Source organism: Tachypleus tridentatus, chromosome 8 (genome assembly GCF_004210375.1).
Source record: "Tachypleus tridentatus isolate NWPU-2018 chromosome 8, ASM421037v1, whole genome shotgun sequence".
In the NCBI taxonomy this organism is placed as follows: domain Eukaryota; kingdom Metazoa; phylum Arthropoda; class Merostomata; order Xiphosura; family Limulidae; genus Tachypleus; species Tachypleus tridentatus.
The window spans coordinates 126862732-126886333 of record NC_134832.1 but is presented as its reverse complement, the minus strand read 5'-3'; the positions used below and the strand labels follow the sequence as shown (position 1 = coordinate 126886333).

Sequence of the window (23602 nt, the reverse complement as noted above, 5' to 3'; positions counted from 1 at the left end):
TTTATTCAAAAAGAATTAGAGGGGTTTGCTAGCACCCCCAAGTCATTAAGGAAGTTACACTCTGGAGACATTTTGATGGGAACATCTTCACCACAACATACAAACTCCTCTGGAAATCTAAAACCATTGGGCATATACCAATCAAAGTTACTTCCCATGCAACTTTGAATTCTTCAAGAGAAGTTATAGCTGAGAGGGATTTAAAGAAGTTCCCTGGTCAGTGATCCTCACTGGTTTGTGTAGTCAAGGTGTTTCTGCAATGTACTGAATCTACACTCGCAAAGATGGAATTATGTTGTCTACTAATGTTCTGATATTGACGTTTACATCACCACGTCCACCTGCCACAGTCAAAGCAAGTTATCTGAATTGTAAGGTACGACTATACTGAACCACTGACATAGATGTTTCCAGTGTCAGTGGTTCAGTCACTCGAAAATATCATGTCGTGGTTCATTAACATATGCTAGTTGTGGTGGCAAAAACCATGACACCTACAAGTGCTAACTGGAACCACACTGTATTAACTGCAGTGGTTCACACCCCTCTTACTCTATTTGTTGTCCTAAGTGGGTGGAAGAGAAAGAGGTCTGATGCTTGAAGGGTATAAACAATATCTCCTAGACAGAGGCTTGGAAGTTATTGTTCCTCTCTCCATTTGTGACATATGCTTCTGCACTTTGTTCCTGTACCATAGTTGGAATGCAGACAGATCTCTCCATGACCCCAGCAGGGTTGTTTGCAAAACACTTGAAGAGTATTTTGTCCTCCATGGTTAAAAGAGTTGACGAATCTACAACTACTTCCATCTCTGTTCTCAGTACTCCTTACAGTGACTGCCCAGGTCCACTTCCTTTGGCTTAGAGTTTGGGTGTTTCCTCGGGTCCATCATATTCTGCATCCCCAATATTCAAAACAATTACTCGTTCATGTCCTCAATCACTGGAAGCTTTGGCTACAGACAAAGACCTGCTTACTTGACCTAGAGCAGGATCCCTGGAGTGTCCCCATTCAGTAAAGAAAAAACATGGTCTAAAACAGAAGGGTTCCCCACTACATTTTCCTCCACATAAATATCAATGGCCACTTTGATACAGTGCAACTATCAGGGTTTTCGCTCAAACATAGATGACATTAAGGAGTTGATTGATTCTTACCATCCTGTGTGTCTCTCCTTAAAGGAATCATTTCTGAAACCTGCTGAAGCAGTAATCCTTCGGCAGTTCTCTTTGTACAGAAACGATAGACTGTGTAATGACGAGTGCATGGAGAAGTTACACTGCTAGTCGATCAGCATGTGCAAACCCTGTCTTTGCCACTTGATACACCCTTGAAAGCTGTAGCCATCCGTGTTTTCTTGGGTCGTGCCATCATTATTTGTTCTCTCTACCAAGCTCCTGAAGATACATATGTTCAGTTGGACTCTGATGCTCTCAATGAGCAGTGACTGTCTCCATTTTTAATCTTGAGTAGTTTAATAGACTAATCCCCTTTGGGTTGTGCAGATATCAATGGAAGGGGTCATTCATTAGAGTGCATGCTTTTGGATCACAACCTTTCTCTCTTCAATACTGGTTCTTATACTTATTTTAATACGCCTAGTCAGTCTTATTCTGCTATTGATCTTTATGTCCATTCCTCTTCACAGGCCCTGCATGGCCAGGTGGGTTAAGGCATTTGACTCATAATCTGAGGATTGCGGGTTCGAATCCTCGTCGCATCAAACATGCTCGCCCTTTCAGTTGTGGGGGCGTTATAATGTTACAGTCAATCCCACTATTCGTTTAAAAGTGTAGCCCAAGAGTTGGCAGTAGGTGATGATGACTAGTTGCCTTCCCTCTTGTCTTACAGTAATAAATTAGGGATGGCTAGCACAGATAGCCCTCGAGTAGCTTTGCGCGAAATTAAAAACAAACAAACATCCTCTTCACTTTTTTGTTACTTTTTTGGAAGGTTTTTAGTAACCCATGAGGCAGTGATAATTTTCCTATCACTTTCAGAGAGATTGGTCGTGGCTGATCCAATCTGGTCCGTGTGCCTAAATGGAAGTTGGAACAGGCCTTCTGGGCCTCTTTCACTGCACTCTCGGAACTTGACCCTGTCATCGTTTGTAAGACATCGATAGATAACTACGTGGCAGCAATGGCTGACAATATTGTCCAGGCAGCTGCTCACTGTGTTCCTAAAACCTCGACACGTTTTTCCATATATCATCATCTGTGGTGGAATCTTGACTTCCACATAGCTTGAAAGGCTCAAAAACGGACCTGGGATATCTTTCGTAGCCATCCCACACTTTTAACTGCATTGATTTTCAGTGGGCCATGAACATGCTCGGCAGGTCAGACGTCAAAGCCAGAAGGAATCTTGGAATAAATACACGTTTAGCATCTCTTCTACCACCAGTTTCAAAATAATATGGGACAAGATTCGAAAGATCAGTGGACAGTATACTTCTGCCTCTTTAGATCTTGCTCTCTGATGAGTAAGAAGTTGCTGATGCCAAGAGCATCGCAGATACACTTCACAAAATCTTTTCTCGTGCATCTAGCACTTTTTCCTCATCCCTCACCTTCTTAGCTATCACGATACAGGCAGAGCGATTGCCTCTGTTCTTTTGGGCCGATCGTCTCTATGACTATAATCAATCCTTTACTCTGGTTGAACTCAAGCTTGTTCTTATTTGGTCTGGCAGTACATCAATCTGACCTGCTGATATCCACTACGAGATGCTGCACCATCTCTCTCCTGCCTCTCTTGCTATTCTTCCAGTTGTTTTTAACTGGATCTTGCAGAAGAATGTTTTACCTGGTGCTTAGTGTCATGCTACTGTGCTACCTTTTTTAAGCCTGGGAAGAATCCTAAGATTCTTTTAAATTGCTGTCCAGTTGCTTTGAGAAGTTTCTTCTGTATGATCATAGAGAGGATAGTTAACGCTCGTCTTATTTGTTTCCTCAAATCAAATGACCTCCTCTCGCCCACCCAGTGTAGGCTGTGACAACAGTGCTCCACCGAGGACCACCTGATTCGACTTGAAACGTCAATTAGGGAAGCCTTTCTCAAGAAACAACATCTTGTGTCTGTATTTTTTACCTTCAGAAAGCTTATGATGCTACATGGAGGTATGGCATCCTATGAGACCTTCACTCGTATGGTTTGCATTGCCATTTGCTTATTTTTATTAAACAATTTTCAATAGACCAGCAATTCCAAGTCCATGTGGGTTTGACACTTTCCTGTTCCTTCTGATAGGAACTTGGAGTCTCTCAGGACTGTATCTTAAGTGTCACGCTTTTATTTATAATAATTAATGCTATAAGTAGACATCTCCCCCTACAGTTGCAAATGATCTCTATGTCAAGAACTTCCACATCTGGTGTAAGTCATCAAGCATGAGGTTTATTGAATGCCAACCACAGACTGCTCTCAATAATTTACTGAAGTAGATCACAGCAGACAATTTTATCTTTTCTCACTGTAAAACCGTTTGCATGCACTTTTGCCGCCAATTGGATATTCACCCTGATCCTGAGCTCTTGTCATGGAGAAGTTATGCTTCCCAAGGTCCCTGAGGCAAAGTTCTTGGAGCTTGTTCTGTCCCACAAGCTGATATTTATTCAACATATAAAGCAGCTACGTGTCAAGTGTACAAGAGCACTGAACATCCTCCATGTCCTTTTTTCACCTCTTGAGGAGCAGATGTTTTAACCTAAAAATCAATTGTGCCCGCATTTGATCAAAACTGGACTATTGTTCACTAGTCTATGGCTCTGCCAGGACCTCTGCCTTGCAAACGATGGACTCTGTTCACTATCAGGGTTTTGGCTCTGCATAGAGGCTTTTCACACTTTCCAGTCCAGAGTTTGTACACTCATGAACCTCCTCTATACCTCTACCATTTGCAGCTGTCTTTACTGTGTGTTTCAAAACTTTGATTCTTACTAAAACATCTCACTTCGGGTTGTGTTTTTCTTCCTCCATGGGCCATGCCTTTTCAGAATGGATAGTCTCCCATTGTTCTTTTTGGCCTTCGTATATAGGTGCAGTTGGATGAATTGGGTCTGTCCTTGGATAATTTTGTTATCTCCACAGATCAGTCCATCCCACCATGGCATATTACCATCCCCATATGTGACCTTTGAGTCATCTGAAGAAGGTGAATACTCCCGATTGGATGTACTGTCTTCTATTTGCTGAAGATCTTTCAAACTATCCTTAATTCCCATTGATACGGATGGTCAGAATTCAGGTGACTCTGTGGGCTTTACCATGGTTTGTTGTGATTCAGTGGTTTGCACAGGATCCCACCTACAGTTTCTGTGTTCACTGCCGAATAGTATACTATATCTCTTGCCCTGGATTATATAGGAGCTATGCAGTTCATGAACTGGGATATTTGTACTGACTGGCTTAGCTCTCCACTGGCCCTGAAACTGCTTTACGTTAGTTCGAATTCTCACTTTGAAAGAACTGCTGGTATGGGTATTAATAATTTTAGTAATAAGGCAGAGAACAATGTTTCAACCTTTTGAGGTCATCTTCAGGTTAACAAAGAGAGAATTTGCAACTGATCACTGCCAGGCACGTCTTAGGGACATCCTGAGATACATTTTTACTTCAAGTGGGTTTCTCGTCTTCACGAATTACTTTACACCCTGTTCTCCTCGATATTCAAAACCAACTTGGTTATTTCCCTCTATCATCTAATTCTATCCAGTTTTTCTGGATGCCATGCCACTTTGGTATTCATGGGAACGAGCTCGTTCACATCGCAACTAACTCTGTCTGCTGTGGTGCTATTACGGCCATGCTTATCTTATACATAGAATATGGTCCTGCATTCAATGCTCGGCTCTGCGCTATTTGGCAGTCGACTTGGATTGAGCAACGTGATGAGGAGTTTTTCCATATTAATCCTTCTGTTTCTCTTTAACCGTCCTGATTCTGGAAGGATAAGAAGGAGGAAGTTGTTTTGGCTTGGCTAAGCATTGGTCACAGTTTTTTAACTCCTCCACTTCTTTTATCGAGGACTGATGCACCAATGTGTGATCTTTGTCACACTCAAGTCACAATAGCCCACATTTTACTGTCATGCCTTCGTTACGACCGTGAGCGACAGCACCATGTTAAAGCATATTTTTACCGTGGGATTTACCTTGAAGTTACGCAGTGCCATTCGCGATGGTGTCACTGTTCACCTCGGTTGTATCTTTAAATTTTTAAGGGCCATTGGCCTTTTTAACTTTGAGTTTTCAAATTGAAAAAAATGGACTTTGTTTTGCTTTATCATGATTCCTCTTTACGTATTTTAATAATTTCACTGTTGCTTTGCGACAGTAAACGCCAACCATCAACCAACCCAACTATATGCCTGTTGCCACTTCACAAGTATGAAATGTTTGTTATTGTGACCTTTGTGAGTTGCTCAATACTGTAATAATTATTTAAAAAATGTAAGCATTAACATTTTACCTGAAAGTTTAGCATTAATCGCTTTACAGAATAGTTTATGACCTAAGTTTAAAACTCAATGTTTCAAATTTATTGCTTTAAGCTATTATACTTAATACTTTAATCCGGATACTTGTTCTCTAGAGGGAGTGTGCATTACATTATATGATGAGTTAATGATCTAGAAAATCTTTGTTGGAAAGAGAAAATGACAATAATATAAATACCAGAGTCAGCGAAGCAGTGAATTACTGATTTTATTCAGGGTCAGTTAGACAGTGAAAGTTGCTGTGTCTGTGATACAGTTGTGAGTGTTTGACTTGAATTCTGCACTTTTTGTTTATTTGTAAGTTAAGCTTACGTGTAAAAATAGCTCTTAAAACATTGAACTTATAAACGAAATAACTTGCTGTGATTATCTGGATTGGAGTTGGCATTATTTTTAGAAAATAGTCCAAAAAAATCTTCTTAATGTCAGATTATATCATAAATTTGATACATATCGATAATCACTTAACTTCTGAGTTCAGATTCAAATTTCTAATTATTTGAAATCCTAACAGGTAATGTACGTAGCATAATAAGCCGGAGACTTGTCCAAGATTAATTATAATACGTAACATGATAAACTGGGGGCTCATCCGAGATCTGAATCAGAGACAGAATTCGTTCTTAATTAAAATTAAAATCTTAATTATTTTATATTTATCTATGCGTCTGATCATGTACGATTATCAAGATTTTCTTAAATTTGAAACATTTTAGAATTACAAGTTAAAATTCAATGAGAAAAATGAACTAAAATGTGTATTCTTGAAATACCAGTTGGTGATGATTTGTTGTCTGAGTAAGCATGGGAGGAATATTCTAGTGTTTCCACTAACCAATGAGAGTTTAGTTATAAAGATAAAAGTTAGAAATCCAGTTAAAACTCAAACAAATTGAGCTTGAACAAGCCCGTATAAAAGCTAAAAGAGAAAATAAACGACTCGAACAAGCTCGTATAGAAGCAGAAAAAGAACAAACCCGTGTAGAAGAATAAGGAGAAAGTAAACGTTTCAAGGCCTAACAAGCCCATATCGAAGCAATAATGATATTTGGCTGAAAGAAATGGAAATTAAACTTAACTCTAATCCAATAAGGCAAAATAACACCTTTCAATTTAATCAGTATATTAAAGTACCATTATTTAATGAAAATAAAGTTCAGACACATTTTGAGAATGTTATCCAAACCATAAAATGGACCACAGAAAAATAATTATTGTAACAGAGTGAAGCCCGGCATGGCCAGGTGGTTAAGGTACTTGACTTATAATCTGAGGGTCGCTGATTCGAATTCCCGTCACACCAAAAATGCAACCCCTTTCAGCTGTGGGGGCGTTATAATGTGACGGTCAATGTTACTATTCGTTGGTAAAAGAGTAGCCGAAGAGCTGGCAGTGTGTGGTGATGACTAGCTGTCTTCTCTCTTGTCTTACACTGTAAAATCAGGGACGGATAGCACAAATAGCACTTTAGTAGCTTTGCGCGAAATTCAAACCAAACCAAACCTGTTACAGTGTTTTAACTCATAAAGCACAAGAAACTTATGCTACTCTCTCTGTAGAGGATTGTACAGATTATTACAAGGTTAAAGCAGGAATTCTTAAAGCATACGAATTAGTACTTGAGGCTTATGGCCAAAAGTTTTAAGGTTATCGCAAGCAAGAAAGCTAAACGTATATGAAATTCGCCCAAAAAAACAACAAGATATTTATTTTGATTGACGTGTAATTCTATGCATATTGCCAACATTTTCGACAAATTAAGACATTTATGTCTAATTAAGGATTTTAAGTGCTGTACAAGGGACAACCTAAGAACTTAGAAAAGTAAATTGAAACACTATAGAAAATAAATGCTCCTTTCATGATTACATCTGAACACATGAAACCACTTTTCATAAAAAAGCAATTCCTATCATCTTGCCAAATATCTGTATTTGTTCAATAAAGTTCAAGATTCTTCTAAAAATATCCAACTTTTCTACTTCGAAGTCCTATTATAGACAAGATAACACTTTGTGAAAGTATTAAGACTTGTCTGTCATTTTTGTAAACAACGAAAAACTTGGCCATGTAATGTTCGATTATTGGTGTTTGAATAAAAAAAAAAAGAGGCAAGAACTTGTATATTTGTGTCCACGTATGGTTTGAAGTTCACCAGATCACCAGATTTTGTTGATTTGGCTACTGTTAAAAAAGCTGATGTAGTTAGGGAAGAATTTAGAGCTTTTGTGTCTCTTTATTATATGTATTGGTTCTGCTAATCCCACACCTATATGTATTTTATGTGATACTGGAGTAGCTCAATAATTGTTAGAATGTATACTGTCTTCAGTTTCGAGTTCTGCCACTGGAGAGTCTGTTATTGCTCAGGGTATTGAGGGTGGCTTTGTTAATGTTCCTCTTCATGACATTTGTTTAGAATCAGATTTCGTTACGGTACCAGTTTTGGTTGGAGTAAGACCTACTCTGCGAATTAAGGGTGTATCATTATTGTTGGGAAACGACTTGGCTGGAGGAAAAGTTGTTGTCAAACCCAAAATGGTTAGCGAGCTGATCACTGTTTCATCTAAAGATAATGTTGTAGTTTAGGAGAATCCAGACGTGTTTCCCTCGTGAGCTGTGAATCGAGCTCAGGCTAAGAAATTAAGCCAAATACAAGCGATAGACACGCATGCATAGAATGAAATTATAGATTTGTCTTAGAAAATTTTGATATGACAACGATGTTCTAAATAACTGTTCTACTGATGATTTCTCACTTTGGTTAAAGTATGGTGCAGAATCTATTTAGTTGTAACCCACAGTGATGGAGCATTCTTTTCAAAACTATAGACTGTCCTTTTCATGGACTTTCAGGAACATTATGATTAATTTGTTATAATATTAAGCAAACATTCTACTGTTTTCCAAGTCAACTTCTAACCAGGACTTCCGCTACATCGCGATCTACAATTACAACTGCAAAACTGGCCGCTAACAACAACCAAATATAACCACTCCTGAGTGAACACATTGAAAAAATGTTCCTGAAAAGTCACAACAGCTCAGTGACTTCGGTGTTGACACTTTAACTGATGATATTGTATAAGCTGAAAACCTTGAGCTATGCATTAGAGCTGGACTTCTACAACATCCTAAATATTTTTCCTCTTTATTTTCTAAAGTCTATGCTGCAATACGGCAAATACAGTAAACATAACTGGCTGCTTTGGAGTAATATTGGGCAAACTTTGTACTGTTTTCCATATCTACTTCTCACTAAGACTCCAATTGCATCATGCTCTACCATTACAACTGCAAAAGGTTTTTCCACTAACAATAGGTTGGAAGAAACTTAATGATAGGTTCCCAGAACACGAGAAAAAATGGTCATCATAAATAATGCTATACTGAGTGACGTGAACTTGAGAAACATTTTGAAGCAAACTTCTTTGTTGATACGCAGACTGAGAAGAATATTCTTTCAAGAGCAGCTGAATGAAAGAATATCCTAAAGAGGATTATAGACACATTCTCCTTTTCTTGGGAGAGAGAGAGATTTAGCCTCTCATATATCATCACAAAGATTGGTGTGCTTGGTAGTGGTAATATTTCTAGAAATAATTGCACTGGTCAGTCATCCTGGTCTACTTCTAAGGGAGCATATAGAAAGTATATGCTGTAGAATCTCAGCGAGCAGGTTACCCTCCTCAAGTCCACTACTTGTAAGGTGAGTCGTATAATAAGTTCATTGTAACTTGTGCTCATACATCACATTATTTTAGAGGAAAATTTGCAGCCAAGTACTTTGCTATCATAGTAGATGCAACACCTGATCCATCTTATCAATAACAGACAACTTTTATCATTACGTATATATCTATGTAATGAGAATGTTCTTCCTTTGAAACTTAAGAAAAGCTTCTAAAATGTTTTGAATGGAACAGGAAGTTTGAGGGTGATATTTCTAATTTAATATTTGATTGCTTTGTATGTTGAATATTGTGAAACGATCAAGTAAAAATAGCCAATTTAGCATCAGAACTACTTGCGGGTAGTTGTGTATACTATTTGGAAGATTGTAAGAATACCAGAAATTTCCCTGAGCTGAAGTGAGTTGCAGCTGAATATTTGACAAACAATCATGACTACTACGACGAGTTCACCAAATGTTTCTCGCCTAAACTCTCTGTAAGTAACTTATTGCCCTTACTCCTAACATCCAATAAAATAGTAAAAGACAGTTGAGCTAAATATGTTATGGAAAGTATTCTTAAAGAATGTTTTGCTGGTTTGTGCTGAAAGTTTGTTTGTTTGTTTTTTGGATTTCGCACAAAGCTACTCTAGGGCTATCTGTGCTAGCCGTCCCTAATTTTGCAGTGTAAGACTAGAGGGAAGGCAGCTAGTCATCACCACCCACCGCTAACTCTTGAGCTACTCTTTTACCAACGAATAGTGGGATTGACCGTCACATGATAACGCCCCCACGGCTGAAAAGGCGAGCATGTTTAGCGCGACGGGGATGCGAACCCGCGACCCTCGGATTACGAGTCGCACGCCTTAACGCGCTCGGCCATGCCGGGCCATTTGTGCTAAAAGAGTTTAGAGTTTGTTAGTTTAATCAAATATTCATCACTGATTGCAAACAAATGATATTTTGAAAGCATATAAAAAGTGATTATTTTTGTGAATCTAAGTCTCAGAGTCCGATTCTTTACTTTAACTATAAATACCTCAAGTTGGTGCTTGTGTGCTCCACTCGCCCACTGCTTTTCCTCAATCAATATAAATAAAAAGTGTGACTGACGAAATTAGTCGAACTCCAATGGCTAAGCCTACCTACCTTCTCGGCCCATCCATTACATTAGGATAATATGCAAGTATTAAAGGGACCCGACCATATGGTGATATTTTTATTCTTAATGTTACATTGTAAAGCTGTTTCGTGATTACTTTTGCCTACTTATTGCATGTCTCTATACATATTTTCAAGATAATCCCCAAGTTACAGAAAGGTAATCTCTCTTTAAAATTTTCATTAATGTCAAAGTAAAGTGTAGAAACATTCATAAGTGCATAATGATAAACCATGATTTTAATATTTTGATTTTAATGCGAGGTATTAAAATCCATCTGTGTCAGTGATTTTATAAACTGGTGAAGATGTAACAGTGGAGTTATTAACCCTCTAGATTCATACCAAAATATCTGCACATATCAGCAAATTTATGATGTTATTTGTAACCTCTAGATTCGCTTTTAAAACCCGTGTGTCAGCGAGTTTGTAAGGGTCCTGTTGTTAATTGTTAATAACTGTCAAAGTTTTGTCTAATAAACTCTCTTTGAGTATGTCTGGGAGTTTATGACAGTCCTACTATGAGTAACCTCTAAATTCATGTAAAAAAAACAACTAATATTTTTATACTAAATACAAAAACTGTTCTTAGTTCATACACAAAGTCTATCCATTTGGTTTTCCCCCACATTTGCAATCCAATTGATGGTTTCAATATGAAACCTGTAGTTCTGCAGGTAAAAACCCATCTCCTGATTCTCGCACCACCAATTTTGCTTTTCTGGATTATCTAAATGGTTAAGCCCATCTGGTTGATGAACTCCTTCTCATATTCATAGTTCTGGAACTCTGGATGTCAAATGTGATGGCCATACACTATTGTTCAATCACAGAATAGTTCTTATCACCACTCAATAACTTGTTTACTTACATGTAATCCCAGAAGCAGCCTGTCTTGATACATTTTTAGGAGTGCTACTCCAATTCTAAGGTCTGAAGTATCAGCCTGAACGATGAATGTTTTGTCAGTTTGACATTCTAAGTATTGAAAAATTTTCCAATATATTCTTTAATTTTTATAATGCTGTATGCTATGGTTGTTGCCACTTCACCTTCTTTAGTAGACTTTTCTGGATCAGGTTAGTCAATGGTCCAAGAACTTTAACGTAGTTTGAGATAAACGTTCTGCAGTAGTCATCTAACCCCAAGAAGGATATGACTTGCTGCTTTGTTGTCAGAGCTGGTGCATTTTGTATGCAGATTATTTTCTCATTTTCCATGGCTACCTGTTAGTTACCCACTTTGTGTCCAACAAAACCCAGTTCATAATATCCAAAGTAGCAATTAGATGGTATGATGGTCAGACTTCCTGCCTTCACTCATTTAAGAGCTTTTTTAGTTTCTTCAGGTGGTATTCCCATCAGGTTGTATATGTCAGAATGTTGTTCACATAATGTTCAATGTTGGTGGTTTTATGCAACATCTTCTTTATGTGGTTGAATATTGTTGCTCAGTTGACTAATCCAAATGACATCCTTCTAATCTTTCTCTACTGAGATTTGCCAATAACCTTAACCGAGGTTGATCATTGAGATCTAGTTTTGCCAGGATAGCTTCTGGGTTACTTGCAGGTTCAGCATTGAACTTTGCCACGAGGTGTATCATATGGAAGTATATGCAGAAATAGTTTGAGTCATCCCTCTTCTTCATGATTATCACTGGTAAACAACAGGCTGACTTTGAAGACTCAATGATTCCAGCTTCTAACAATGTCTCAATTTTCTGTTTATCAGGGTCTCTCATTGCATAGGGCATTTGATAGGGCCTCATCTTGAGTGTATCCTTGCTTGTGGTCTAGATCTTGTGTTGCACAAGAACTGTCCTGCCTGGTCTGCTTGTAAAGACACACACATACTGGCACAGTTGGTTTCATAGTTTCTTCTGCTGGCCAGTCAGTTATTCTCTGATATTGATGTCTTTGTATATCTCTTCTCCAACTAGTGGTCTTAGGTATAGAAGGTCTTCTGGTTCTGCATCTATAACAACCACACCTGCTACGTCTATCTGTGTCTCTATAACTGTATCCATTACATCTTCTTTCTTCCCAAAGTATCTCTTCAAAAGATTGGCAAGGTGGATCTTGGTATTCTCATTCCCTTTCAACTTATAGTCCATTCTTTTGACCCCTTTTTGTACTTCAAAAAGTCCTTTCCACTGCAGAGTGAATTTGTTGTTGTTTGTAGGTAGCAGAACTAAAACCTTCTGTCCACCCTTGAAACATCTATCCATAGCCCTCTTTTCAGAAAGTACATCTGACTGTCATTTATTAGTTTAGCATCCCAAGTAGAAATGCTTCGATATATCTGGTACAGTACTATGTTCTGGTCCTCTGTTTTGTAAGTCTCTTTCCTCTTTGTCTTGGGCCAGACTATCCCTCTGGACTATCCTAAAGTTTTTGCAGTGACAGGTCTTTCTCACATACTTTTTTCAGTTCCCATGAACCTACATTTGTCACTTTTTGAGACTTGTAATCTTGCTTGCTCTTCTTCTCTGCAGTTCTTGTTGTAACTGTAGATGCCTCATCAGTTTTCTTTCTATTTCCTTCAAATTTTTACTATCTGGTATGTTTACAATCACCAAGTCGTATAATGGTGCTTTCATATACATGGCCTCAAGGTCTCTCACTTAGTATGGAGTACCCACATTAATTTTTACCATGGCAAACTTTGTCACTGACCCAGCAATTAGCACACACAGGTGAATCTTGCCCATCATCTGATCATCAGATACTAAACTAGTTCTTACTGTTGCACTACAACACCAAATATCTTGTAGTATTTTCACTTTCTTGTTGCTGACATAGCTTTTACCTAGTTGCATGCTGTGACCTTTAGATGTTTGTTACATGCTCCAATCACTACTGCCACTGCTGATCCATTTGCTTAATTGATCTGATCATCAGTCGTGCACTGATTAATCATTGAAGTAGTACTTCCTTCTTGTAATGAATCTTATGAGTTTTCTCCATTTTGCTTCGTCTCTCAGCAACACCCCTGAGAGTCACTTTTTTGTTTCTTACCAGTGACATTTTTGTAAGTAACACCAGCTTCCTCTGTTGAGATTTCTGCTATTGTTTGTTGGTAATGGACTTGAACTCCTTTGCAATGTGTCCTCTTTTATAGAAACAAATATAGCATCCCTTCTCCCATCTGTCTGTTAACCTATTGTCACCTTTGGTAGACTCTCCTGTTTCTGGTCAGTCATTACTTGGTTTCGACTTTAACAGGTTACTATTTCCATGGACTTCCATATACTATTATACCAGCTTGATCATCTCATCCACGTCTTTTGGAATCCTCTCCTTTAAAAATGGTGAGAGTTGAGCATATAATCATGCACTGTTTACGCTTGGCATGTCAGTCCATCTTGTATCACCACAGATGTCCCACAAAGTAAAATACAGTTTGTCTAGTTTCAAGCTTTACTGTTTTGAACTTCTGAGGTAAACCATCCTCAGAAAGTTTATAGCATTTCAGCAAGGAGAATTTTAACTCCTCATAGGCATCTTTTGAAATCATGCCTGAATAAATTTGTAGGCCTCTTCTGTGAGAAGTGAATTGAAACAGACTGACCAATCATCTTTGTACCAGTTATGATTTTAGATGAATATTTCATATCTCTCCAGGAGAGCATCTGTTATAGTTCTGTTCATTAAATTTGGGCAGTTTGGCTTGGCTGACCCTGACTCCACTGTCCTTCTTTCTGTTGGGTGGGACTGACAACCTCAATGTGCTCTTATTCTCGATATTTCTAGTCTTTTCTCTCTCTTTCTCTCCCTTTTTTTTTTTTCACAGTTTGTGCTTTTATTCTCACTAGATATTGTTGTTTAACAAACTCTCATAAATCATCAAAATCCCCACCTTGTTGAATCCATTTATAAAAATCTGTTGACATGATTACATAGAGCAACCGTAATTTCCACATAATTTTCATTGCCATGAGGTGTCTGTGACTTGTTGGTGATAAATTTCAACAGTAAATGGAAAATCTACAATCCACTTGTTTTATGATCCTAATCAGTCAGAAACCACACAAATTCGTTATTTTTCGCTAGAAAAAATTAAAAATAGTTTTTTTTGCATGGAAGAATAATAAAAACTGGGCAACACTGCATTTGTAAAAATTCAGCTGTTTTGAAATCTGTTTTCCATTTTTACATGGTACAAGTGTGACTGAAGTTATGAGGAGGTGAGGAACCTATACAGAAAAAAAAAGCTGGAAAAACTGTGAGATATGTTTACATGTCGATCCTCCAGCTGTATGTACTGCAAAACATTACCGTGTTATCATGCAAAGTAGGAGTATTGCAAAAAAAATCCAAAAGCCATTAAAAAAAAGTAAGAGGCAGAACAAAACGTTCTTATGCAAAAGTGTGCTGAAGAGTGTTTAGTCATAATATTTGGGCTCTGGGATTGAAAATATACCAGATGAAAATTAGAAACATTTATTTTTACTGATTATGCATTGGAATTGAATAATAATATCATTGGAACCACAACATCTCTAGTATTGGCTAAATTCAAATTATTTGGAATCTTTCCTTTGATTTTCTTGGAGGTCAGGAGGTTGCCAATCGTTTATGCCTATTTCTCCTTGACCAAAATGTAATTTTAAATCCTGAAAGCTGCCTTCACCCTTTTAGCAATTTTACCATTTATTTTTGACGCTGAAAAAAGAAAAGACGCACATCAGCCCCAAATGTGGGCTTTTCATTGATGGAAATCTTAAAATAATATTTTAAATTAATAATAATAACAAGTCAAAGTTATATACACAAACTCGTAACACTAGTGGTCATTATTGTTGTATCTAAAAAACTCTTAAATAATTCTCTTTTTCTTGTAAAATTCCACACAGGTTAATTCAATTACTTAAGAATACAACTAACAAGACAAAGTTTTGATCACCCTTATCAAAATAGTATCAGTGAATAATTCATTTATATTACTCCATGGGTTACTACAGTTGTATCCTGAACTTTAAACAACTGTCTCTTTTTCGTCAAGTTCCACACAAGTAGGCTCAATTATTTTACAACATCCTTTGACAAGACAAATTATTTCCCTTACCTGTGAAGCTCATTTTGGGATATTACCTGTTAAGGCTTAATCACCCACAAGCCAGCTAACTTCATGTTTTCTCTTACTAACTGATTTTTTTCCTTGATATTCACTTGATTACCTATGTGTGTAACTTGTCTGACCGGAACATCCAACTTTCTGTACAGTACAAGATGATATCAACAATACTACAACAACTTAATCAAACACACAATGTACCAATCTTACTGTTTAATTTTTAATTCTAAATTCTTCTCAAAAGGCTGAAACAATTATGGATAGTTCTAATTTAAAGTGGTTATACATCTACTGACAAAAATTGTTCATATTCATATAAAGTTTTTCATGCAGTTTTAATGATACAAATGATCTATATATTATAATAAGCTTACATCAATACCACTTAGAATTAGTTAATTAACGTTTTCAACATAATACTTTCTTATTAAATCAAGGAAAAAGTTTTACTTAAAAGTCATCAGAATGCATGCATTTCAACCTTAAATACTGACAATGAAAAAAGACAGGAAGAACTGTTGTAGAACTACAAATGATGAATGACATTCCAAAAATAATGCAAGATTTATTTAAGATCCAAGTTGAACCATTTTTGTTCTTGCAAATTTAACATCCATATTTGTTGATTGAACATAGAACATCTGAACTTTAAGTCTCATCTCAACTGCTTAAGTACAAATAGTAAAATTAACACAAAATTTCATAAAAGAAATATTTCTTTAGGAAAAGTCATTAAAAAAAATCACGTCACATAAGCTTTTTCATGCATGAGATAAAACACTGAGGAAAAAAAAAAATTAGGAACCTGAATGGACAAAAACAATTCTGTAAATGAAACTATCAACTGTAGAACACTGTACCAGCAAAATTACAGCTATCACAAAGTGATATATTTAAAAATAATAAAACATGCTTGTTGTTATCAAAATAAGAGTATTAGAAAAATGTTTCACTTGATTGTGATAAAATTTCAGATTGGAGGATTTTTTAAAATCTTTTTGCAAAGAAATAATGTTCACAACCTCCTTCAAATGTTAAAAGCTTCCTTAAAACACACACAAAAAACATTTTAACTAAAGAGAAAATGATAAACATCAATAAAAAAGAAGGAAACAAGGAGGATCAACAAGATTTTTTAAATATACAAGTTGTTTCACATTTCAAAACTGTATTTACAAATAACCAGTAAAATATAAATCAATTAGCTACATAACAAATTTTTGTTGAAAGGGACCTTAATTTTCAACTAATAGAGGATGCAGTTTCACTTTTTACATTGTGCAACAAACTTAGTTATAGAGAGTTGTCTATTGATTAAAGCTTTTCTTTCTTCTTGTCCATACTGCAGGGTAACACCACTTTTCTGACATGACGGCGATATGCTCCTTTAACTAACCGGCCACTGACATGAAATATCTCTCTTTCTAAGGCTTCTGCAAGTTGTCCATCTTCCTGAAGCCAGAATCATATATTTTTCAAACATAACACAAATCTCTTACACAATAAAAAGAAAGTACAAAAACCAGCTGATTCAAATTGGAAAAAACAAGTAAAATTAAGTGTAGTTTTTTTAGGCCTACTTTTAGAATTATTTATGTTGTTAGTCACAATGAAATCTCACTCAAAAATTTCTGTCAAACCTTTCTTTAGTCACTTTTCTATTACAACATGGCTCTGAGCAGGTTCTAGAAATCAAAGTTATAGTGGTTGATCCTCTTTTAGTTTTTCTTCATAAAAAATCTACACAAAACATTTATCACAAAAACATTTACTCTATATAAAAATGTATTTAATAAAATTAATAGTGTAACTTTAATATACTCAAAGTTTACATTTATGAAGTGTTAAACTAGCCCATGTGGTACTTCATGACATGTTAAGGTACAATAATATTTTAATGGCACATTTGATTATACAAGTTAACCCTGCCTGAATCAATATCCTGCCTTTGTTGACTGCATTATCGATTCATGCTCCTTGATTCTCTGTACTATGACAAAAATTGACAAGTTGTCTAGACACTGACTTAGACAAATAATGGTTGATGTTCAAAAATATTTGGGCCTCAGTATCTTGACATTCATTAGTTTCTTTACATTTATTGTGACAATGTAAATACAAAGTAGTTATGAAGACAGTTTCATACCATAACAGTAGAAATGTATTAACCAAGAACTTCATTGTTGTACACATCACATATTAACCCTATAAATTTGAGGTCAGTCTAAGTGATTGACATTTTAAATACTACAGTTTACATACTATAATGTTTAATGTTGTAAGAATAACTTTATGAAATTTGGTAATCTTTTAATAAAGATTTAAAACAACTTACACAGAGATTTGCACTCAAATTCAAGATATAAATGTCTTAAAATAATTTTATGTGGTCAATGAAAAACCAGCAATAAAGAACTTTGACCTCAGAGCAAGGTAAGTAAAATGTTCCCTTGAGAGTTATTTCTCTATACACCATAATGTAAATTAAAACTAACCTTGTATTATATTACTGATTATAAATAATATAGTAGCAAACATCAAAGTGAATTATTGGCAAACTGAACATGTTAACTGAAGTTAAAGAAACAGGGGCAACATGGAAAATTTCCAAGCCATCTCGGGGCAACATGGAAAACTTCCAAGCCATCTGAATTTATGATTACTCAGAAAATTTACTATTTTACTCTTGTTATAACTAATCACAGCAAAAAACAAAAACTAGATTTTCAAGAACTGGGAAATAAGAACAGAGCCATAAAAGTTCTCAAGGAGAAGAACTCATAACAAAAAAAATCAAACTGAATTCACTGTTAATCATAACACACTGAGTGAGTGGAAAGAAAGTCCAGCCAAAATTAAGAATATGACATAAGAGAATGGGGCACAAAAGCAAAAACACTGACACAATTCAAATATACACAGCTGAAAAACACACTTTATACATGGTACAGTGACATCAATTTCCAAGAAAAAAACCAAGTGATCTGATGAAAGGATGGATTTAAACAATTTTATATTGAGCAATGGCTGGTCTTCCCAATTTAAAGCTTCACAGCATGTTATGTTGTTGAGGAGAATGCACAACCATTTATTACAATGTAATATACGTTTTTTTTATGAAGAACAGTACATAAACAACTATTAAAAACTTGATGAATAAAATATTAAATAAAATTATAAGTTTATCAATATTGGAGCTTGATAAATAATGTGCATCTTTGCAGTGTTACCATGTGAAACCCAAGAATATGGGAGGAAGATAATAAATGCATTTTGTTCCATGAGACTAGTCACCTGTTATGTTGGCAAACTTTACATAAATGGGTAATACTATATAAACTGAAGCTGGTTTTTACCTGTTCTCCCAAAGCCTTAACAATCCACTTTCTTGCTGTCTGCCGAAATTCCTGTGTTTTCAAATCACATCTTACTTCTAGAAGTGGTTGGTTGTGTTTGGAGAGTACATGTTTTTTCAGTCTCTGTATATTTTTTGTGCCAAACTGGCAACTTCTATTTCTTTGTGTTTACATAACTTATGAACTGTGCGACCTGTTTGGTGTCAATAAAAAAAGTAAAATGAATGAAAACAACATTTCAAAATTATGTTTCAGAATATTAGTTATATAAATAGTAAAATTATTCCTCTAAAAATTCTTAGATTTTTGTGTTTTATATTCTAGACTCAATGTAAAATAACTTTGAAGAAATCAAAGAGTCATAGCACTTCCTACAGTAAATATAAAAATATTAATACATGTAACAGAAGTTTCTAAGGTGAACATCAAAGTACATCTCATTCACAAGAGTTGTTACTTCATTCACTGATGACTATTATTAACTTCCAGCTGAATGTTGAAAACTTTTTATGGTATTAAATGTTATAGGATTCAGAAGTAGGAATGAATCATAATTTTATTAGAATAATGGGCAAGGAAAGAAGTGGGTAGAAAAACATCTCTTATGTTAAAAGAATATGATAATGATGGTAAATGGATATTTTATTAATTAAAACAAAGCAAATTATTTTACTTGGAGCCTGTTTTTTTAACCTTTAAATGTTAATTATTTTATTATTTACATGTAGTAATTTCTATATATATGCAGGTGATACTAAAATGCTAGGAAAAACTAATTTTAAAGAGACTATTTAACTCGTAAGTAACAAGGTAGTATCAAAAATTGTTTATGTGTGTGCAAAAGAAGCTTTAATACAGACAATATTGAATAAAAGAAGTCATAAAAACTATTGTTAAAACCAGAATGGATTATCAGAGTTTCTTATTTCAAACAACAAAATTACTATAAGGGCTGTTATGCTGAACTAAAGAAAGAAAGAAAGGTCATATATAATGCTGGTCCTTTCAACAGACATTAGAAGAAACCTTATCAACATAGTTGAAATGTAAAAATTTTTACCAATGTTGTTGATGATGAAAAGAAACTACTACATGCATTGTTGAACGGTTGGATGGATGAAAGCACAAGGTTGTTATTAATGGAGTCCAGTTACTATTGTAGTATTTCAAGGGTGTTTGAATCTTTGCTCTTTCTAGTTGTATTGATAGAGGCATAATTAAAGTTTGATGATGACATTAAAATATTGGGTAATTCTAACAGTATTGAGTATTACAGAATGATTTGTTTCAAATGGCAACTTGTACTAATGGTCTTTAATTTTAAAAAGTGCAAGGTAACTCAAAGAAGTCATAATTTTGATCACAAGCTTAATATAAATGTGAACTAACTCAGCACTATGACTAAGTACAAGGACCTTGGTACAGTCATTCAAGACAATGAAGCAGTGCTCTGTTGCATGTCGTAGTTGTAATAGAATTTTACTGTATTTATAAAGATATTGATTATGCATTAAAAAAAAAAAAGAGATAATTTATCTTTAGATCACTAGTTAGGCCTCACTGAAAATACCATGTACAATTTTCATGTCCTGTCTACGAAATTATTTTGATGTACTTGAAGGGATCCAGAGGAAGGCTGGTAACATGATTTCATAGATGAAAGAGCTATCTTAACATCCCTTACCTTGTTTTCTCTTGAGAAAACAAAAGCAAGAGGTGACCTCATTGAAGTTTATAAGATTATCCAGGGTCTCAATAGGATAAAGGTCTGAAGAATTGTTTGTGATCTATTCTGTAGATAATTCTGTAGATAGGATGAAAGAACACAAGTTTTAAATTTGGAAAATACACTATATTCCAGTTAAACAATTTTGTTTAATAGGATGTGTGACTTACAGAATGAACTGATACTGGCAACAGTGAAGGTCAATAATTACAAAAGGAAAAGCAATGACTTCCTGAGAGTGGGTTTAAATGTTTACTCTTTCCAAGTGGAGATGTGCAAGGACAGCCTTTAAAGAAGAAATGGAATCTTGTCATCTGTATGTTATTTTATGTAATACTGTATTTAGTTTTTGTTTTCTAAATATAAAAATATTACTATATACATACTACAAAACTTTTAGTTACAAATAAGGGCAAAATAAATCATGTTTTCTCTGAAAGGTAGATGAATTAGAAGTTATTTCATTTAAGTGTTAAGAATTTTTAGAAGTTTCAAGGAACTTTCTGAGTGGGAATCACATTCAAAGGTGAACTGGGAACTTATATATTAGGAATAAAAAGTATAACCTTAGAAAGCTCAGATCCAAACAAAATTATCTGGGTTAGACTAGTTACATCTCTAACTGAATGAAAATTAAAACAACTTTTTTCCATTTGTTTAGGAAAAAAACACTTGAATTAAATGTATTCATTACATGTATCTGTTCTGAAAAACAGTGATTATAAAAGCAGGCTAAATTATACTGTTATTTAAATTTTTATCACTAATGGTTTTCTTTTAACAAGTGTTACGAATGACAAAAATTACCAATTCCTGTTGAGATTAATATTTCTTTGGATGGCTGTTTCTTATCGAGTTCCATCAGGGATTTTAATAGGTCATTTGTTGTCTGATCTCTCAGTTCTAGTATTATCTTATGTCGAATAATATCTTCAATAATTACAACACCCTACAGAAGAAAAATGCAAAGATGAAATAACTTTTCCTTTAATTTACAAAAACTAAATTACTATACAGTAAAATATAATTAACTAATTTCATACAAAAGTAACTAACTTAAAGATTAACTATAATTTGGATCAATTAGTTATAATTTTCATAAGTTGTCAGTCCTATTGTATCTTTTAACACTACATTCATAATCTAACCCTTTACAGATTTTCAAGAATTAGAAAAGTGCATAATAATAGTGTTTCAGCCAAACTATATTTATTATATCCACCGTAATACTGTAACAATTATAAGCTGCATCTCTTATAATTTGTTGTCCTTTAGATGTTTTACTTATTATAACAAGGTGAAACAAGTCTTCCTAAGAGAATACACTACTTTAAATGCTTATAAACACTAAGAATGATCAAGTTTGGGGAATAACTTTGCATTAACCTTTATAAATGGATATAACAGTGTTACTGGAAATGACAAATATTACTCTGTTCAATAAAAATGCTAAGATTTCTTTCATGTTCTACATGCATCAACTTCCTGGTATACTGATGTATCTTGCATATCACTTCTTATTTATTAAATAAATATAACAAACCTTCAGAGATTCAAGGGTGGCTTGTTTAGTTCCTGGTGATGATTTACTTCCAGAAGATATTCCCAAGTTCTCTGGGTTACGGATCACATACTTATCCATTTTTCTGAGAATGATACAATTGTTTAGTTCCCAGTATATTCATTCAAATAAAATAAAAACAGGTTAAAATTAAAGGCAAAATAAAATTTTGAACTAACAGATTAATAATAGGCTATATATATATATATTATATGCCCAAGACAGGGTTAAGGGTTTTATTTGCCCTAAAATGAATAATAAAAATACTACAAAAATAATTACACAGTCAAATTTAAGTTTTATTGATAGCAGTAAACAATTCTTGAAAAAAGTAATATTCTCTTACATCACATACGATACTTCCAAAATAAAACTCTATAAAACAATCAGATAAATTAATTCCTTAAATATTAGCATAATATACACAAGTTTGTTAACAGCAATAAAGACTGGGATGTGACAGTCGATGTTGTATTTAGTTTTCACTAAAAATTTTCAGCCCTCATAATCATTTAATGGTTATCTTGAACGTTTTATTTCCATAAAAAAGGCACATTAAATGTGGAATTTTAGTTTTTCAATTTTCTTTCAATAATTTGAAACAAAAGTTGGAAAAGCTCCCCCTTTTTTTGTTTTCCAGTGACTCACATCAACAAAAAGAGTATATGTAAGAGAACGTAATACAAACAAGTATTCGAGTTACTTTAGAATATAATACGATTTCAAAACCTAGGCCTAACTTTCTGCACACGACATCATTACACGTACTGCAGGGTCCCCACAGGCCTAGACAAAAAAAAATTCATAGTATTTCAATAGCATAATTGATAAACTTACAGTTGACAATAACAATATTAAACACGAAATAAAATATTTGTATGTTTTGAAGACTTTAGTTAAAATATAATACTAAACGAGGCTGTTTGACCTAAATTCACTCTCATGCACCGGTAACCGTTCAAACGTACGTCGGTCAAGTTTTCATTCATGTCCAATTACCAAACTTTCAACGGTTGAAACGTTTTGAAATAAATACTTTCAAAACCTAGACAGACTAGTACAAAATTTGAGCAAGCAGTTTATATGCTGTATATTACAAACAACTAGAACAGTTCCAGATTCTCTGTTTTTTTCAAAAAAAAGTATCAAAGATAACTACGGCCTCTGGGTCCAGCATGACCAGTTAGATAAGGCACTCGACTCGTAATCTGAGGATCGCGGGTTCGAATCTCCGTCCCACCAAACATGTTCACCCTTTCAGCCGAGGTAGGCGTTATAAAGTCACGATCAATCCCACTATTCGTTGACAAAAGAGTAGTACAAGAGTTGGCAGTGGGTGGTGATGACTAACTGCCTTCTCTCTAGTCTTACACTGCTAGATTATGGACGTCTAGCACGGATAGCTCTTGTGTAGCTTTGTGCGAAATTAAATTCAAAACAAACAAACAAACAAACCTTTTATGAGAAAAAAACCAATTTGATATGTTTAATTAATTGTTTTTATGTTGTTTTTTCAAGTGTTTAGTTAAAACACTGAGAGCTCAATT

The 23602-nt window shown here is 34.9% G+C and overlaps 1 protein-coding gene across 1 annotated transcript; it reads right to left on the bottom strand.

The window, feature by feature from the left end:
- Positions 1 to 15957: 15957 nt before the first annotated feature.
- Positions 15958 to 23237, bottom strand: LOC143223447 (transcription elongation factor A N-terminal and central domain-containing protein 2-like). Its single transcript, XM_076451447.1, has 5 exons — positions 23215 to 23237; positions 22038 to 22140; positions 21302 to 21443; positions 18769 to 18961; positions 15958 to 16864 (listed from the first exon to the last, which is right to left on the bottom strand). The coding sequence occupies exons 2-4, from the start codon at positions 22134 to 22136 to the stop codon at positions 18885 to 18887; spliced, it is 318 nt and encodes a 105-aa protein (XP_076307562.1). The 5' UTR covers positions 22137 to 22140; positions 23215 to 23237; the 3' UTR covers positions 15958 to 16864; positions 18769 to 18884.
- Positions 23238 to 23602: the final 365 nt, after the last annotated feature.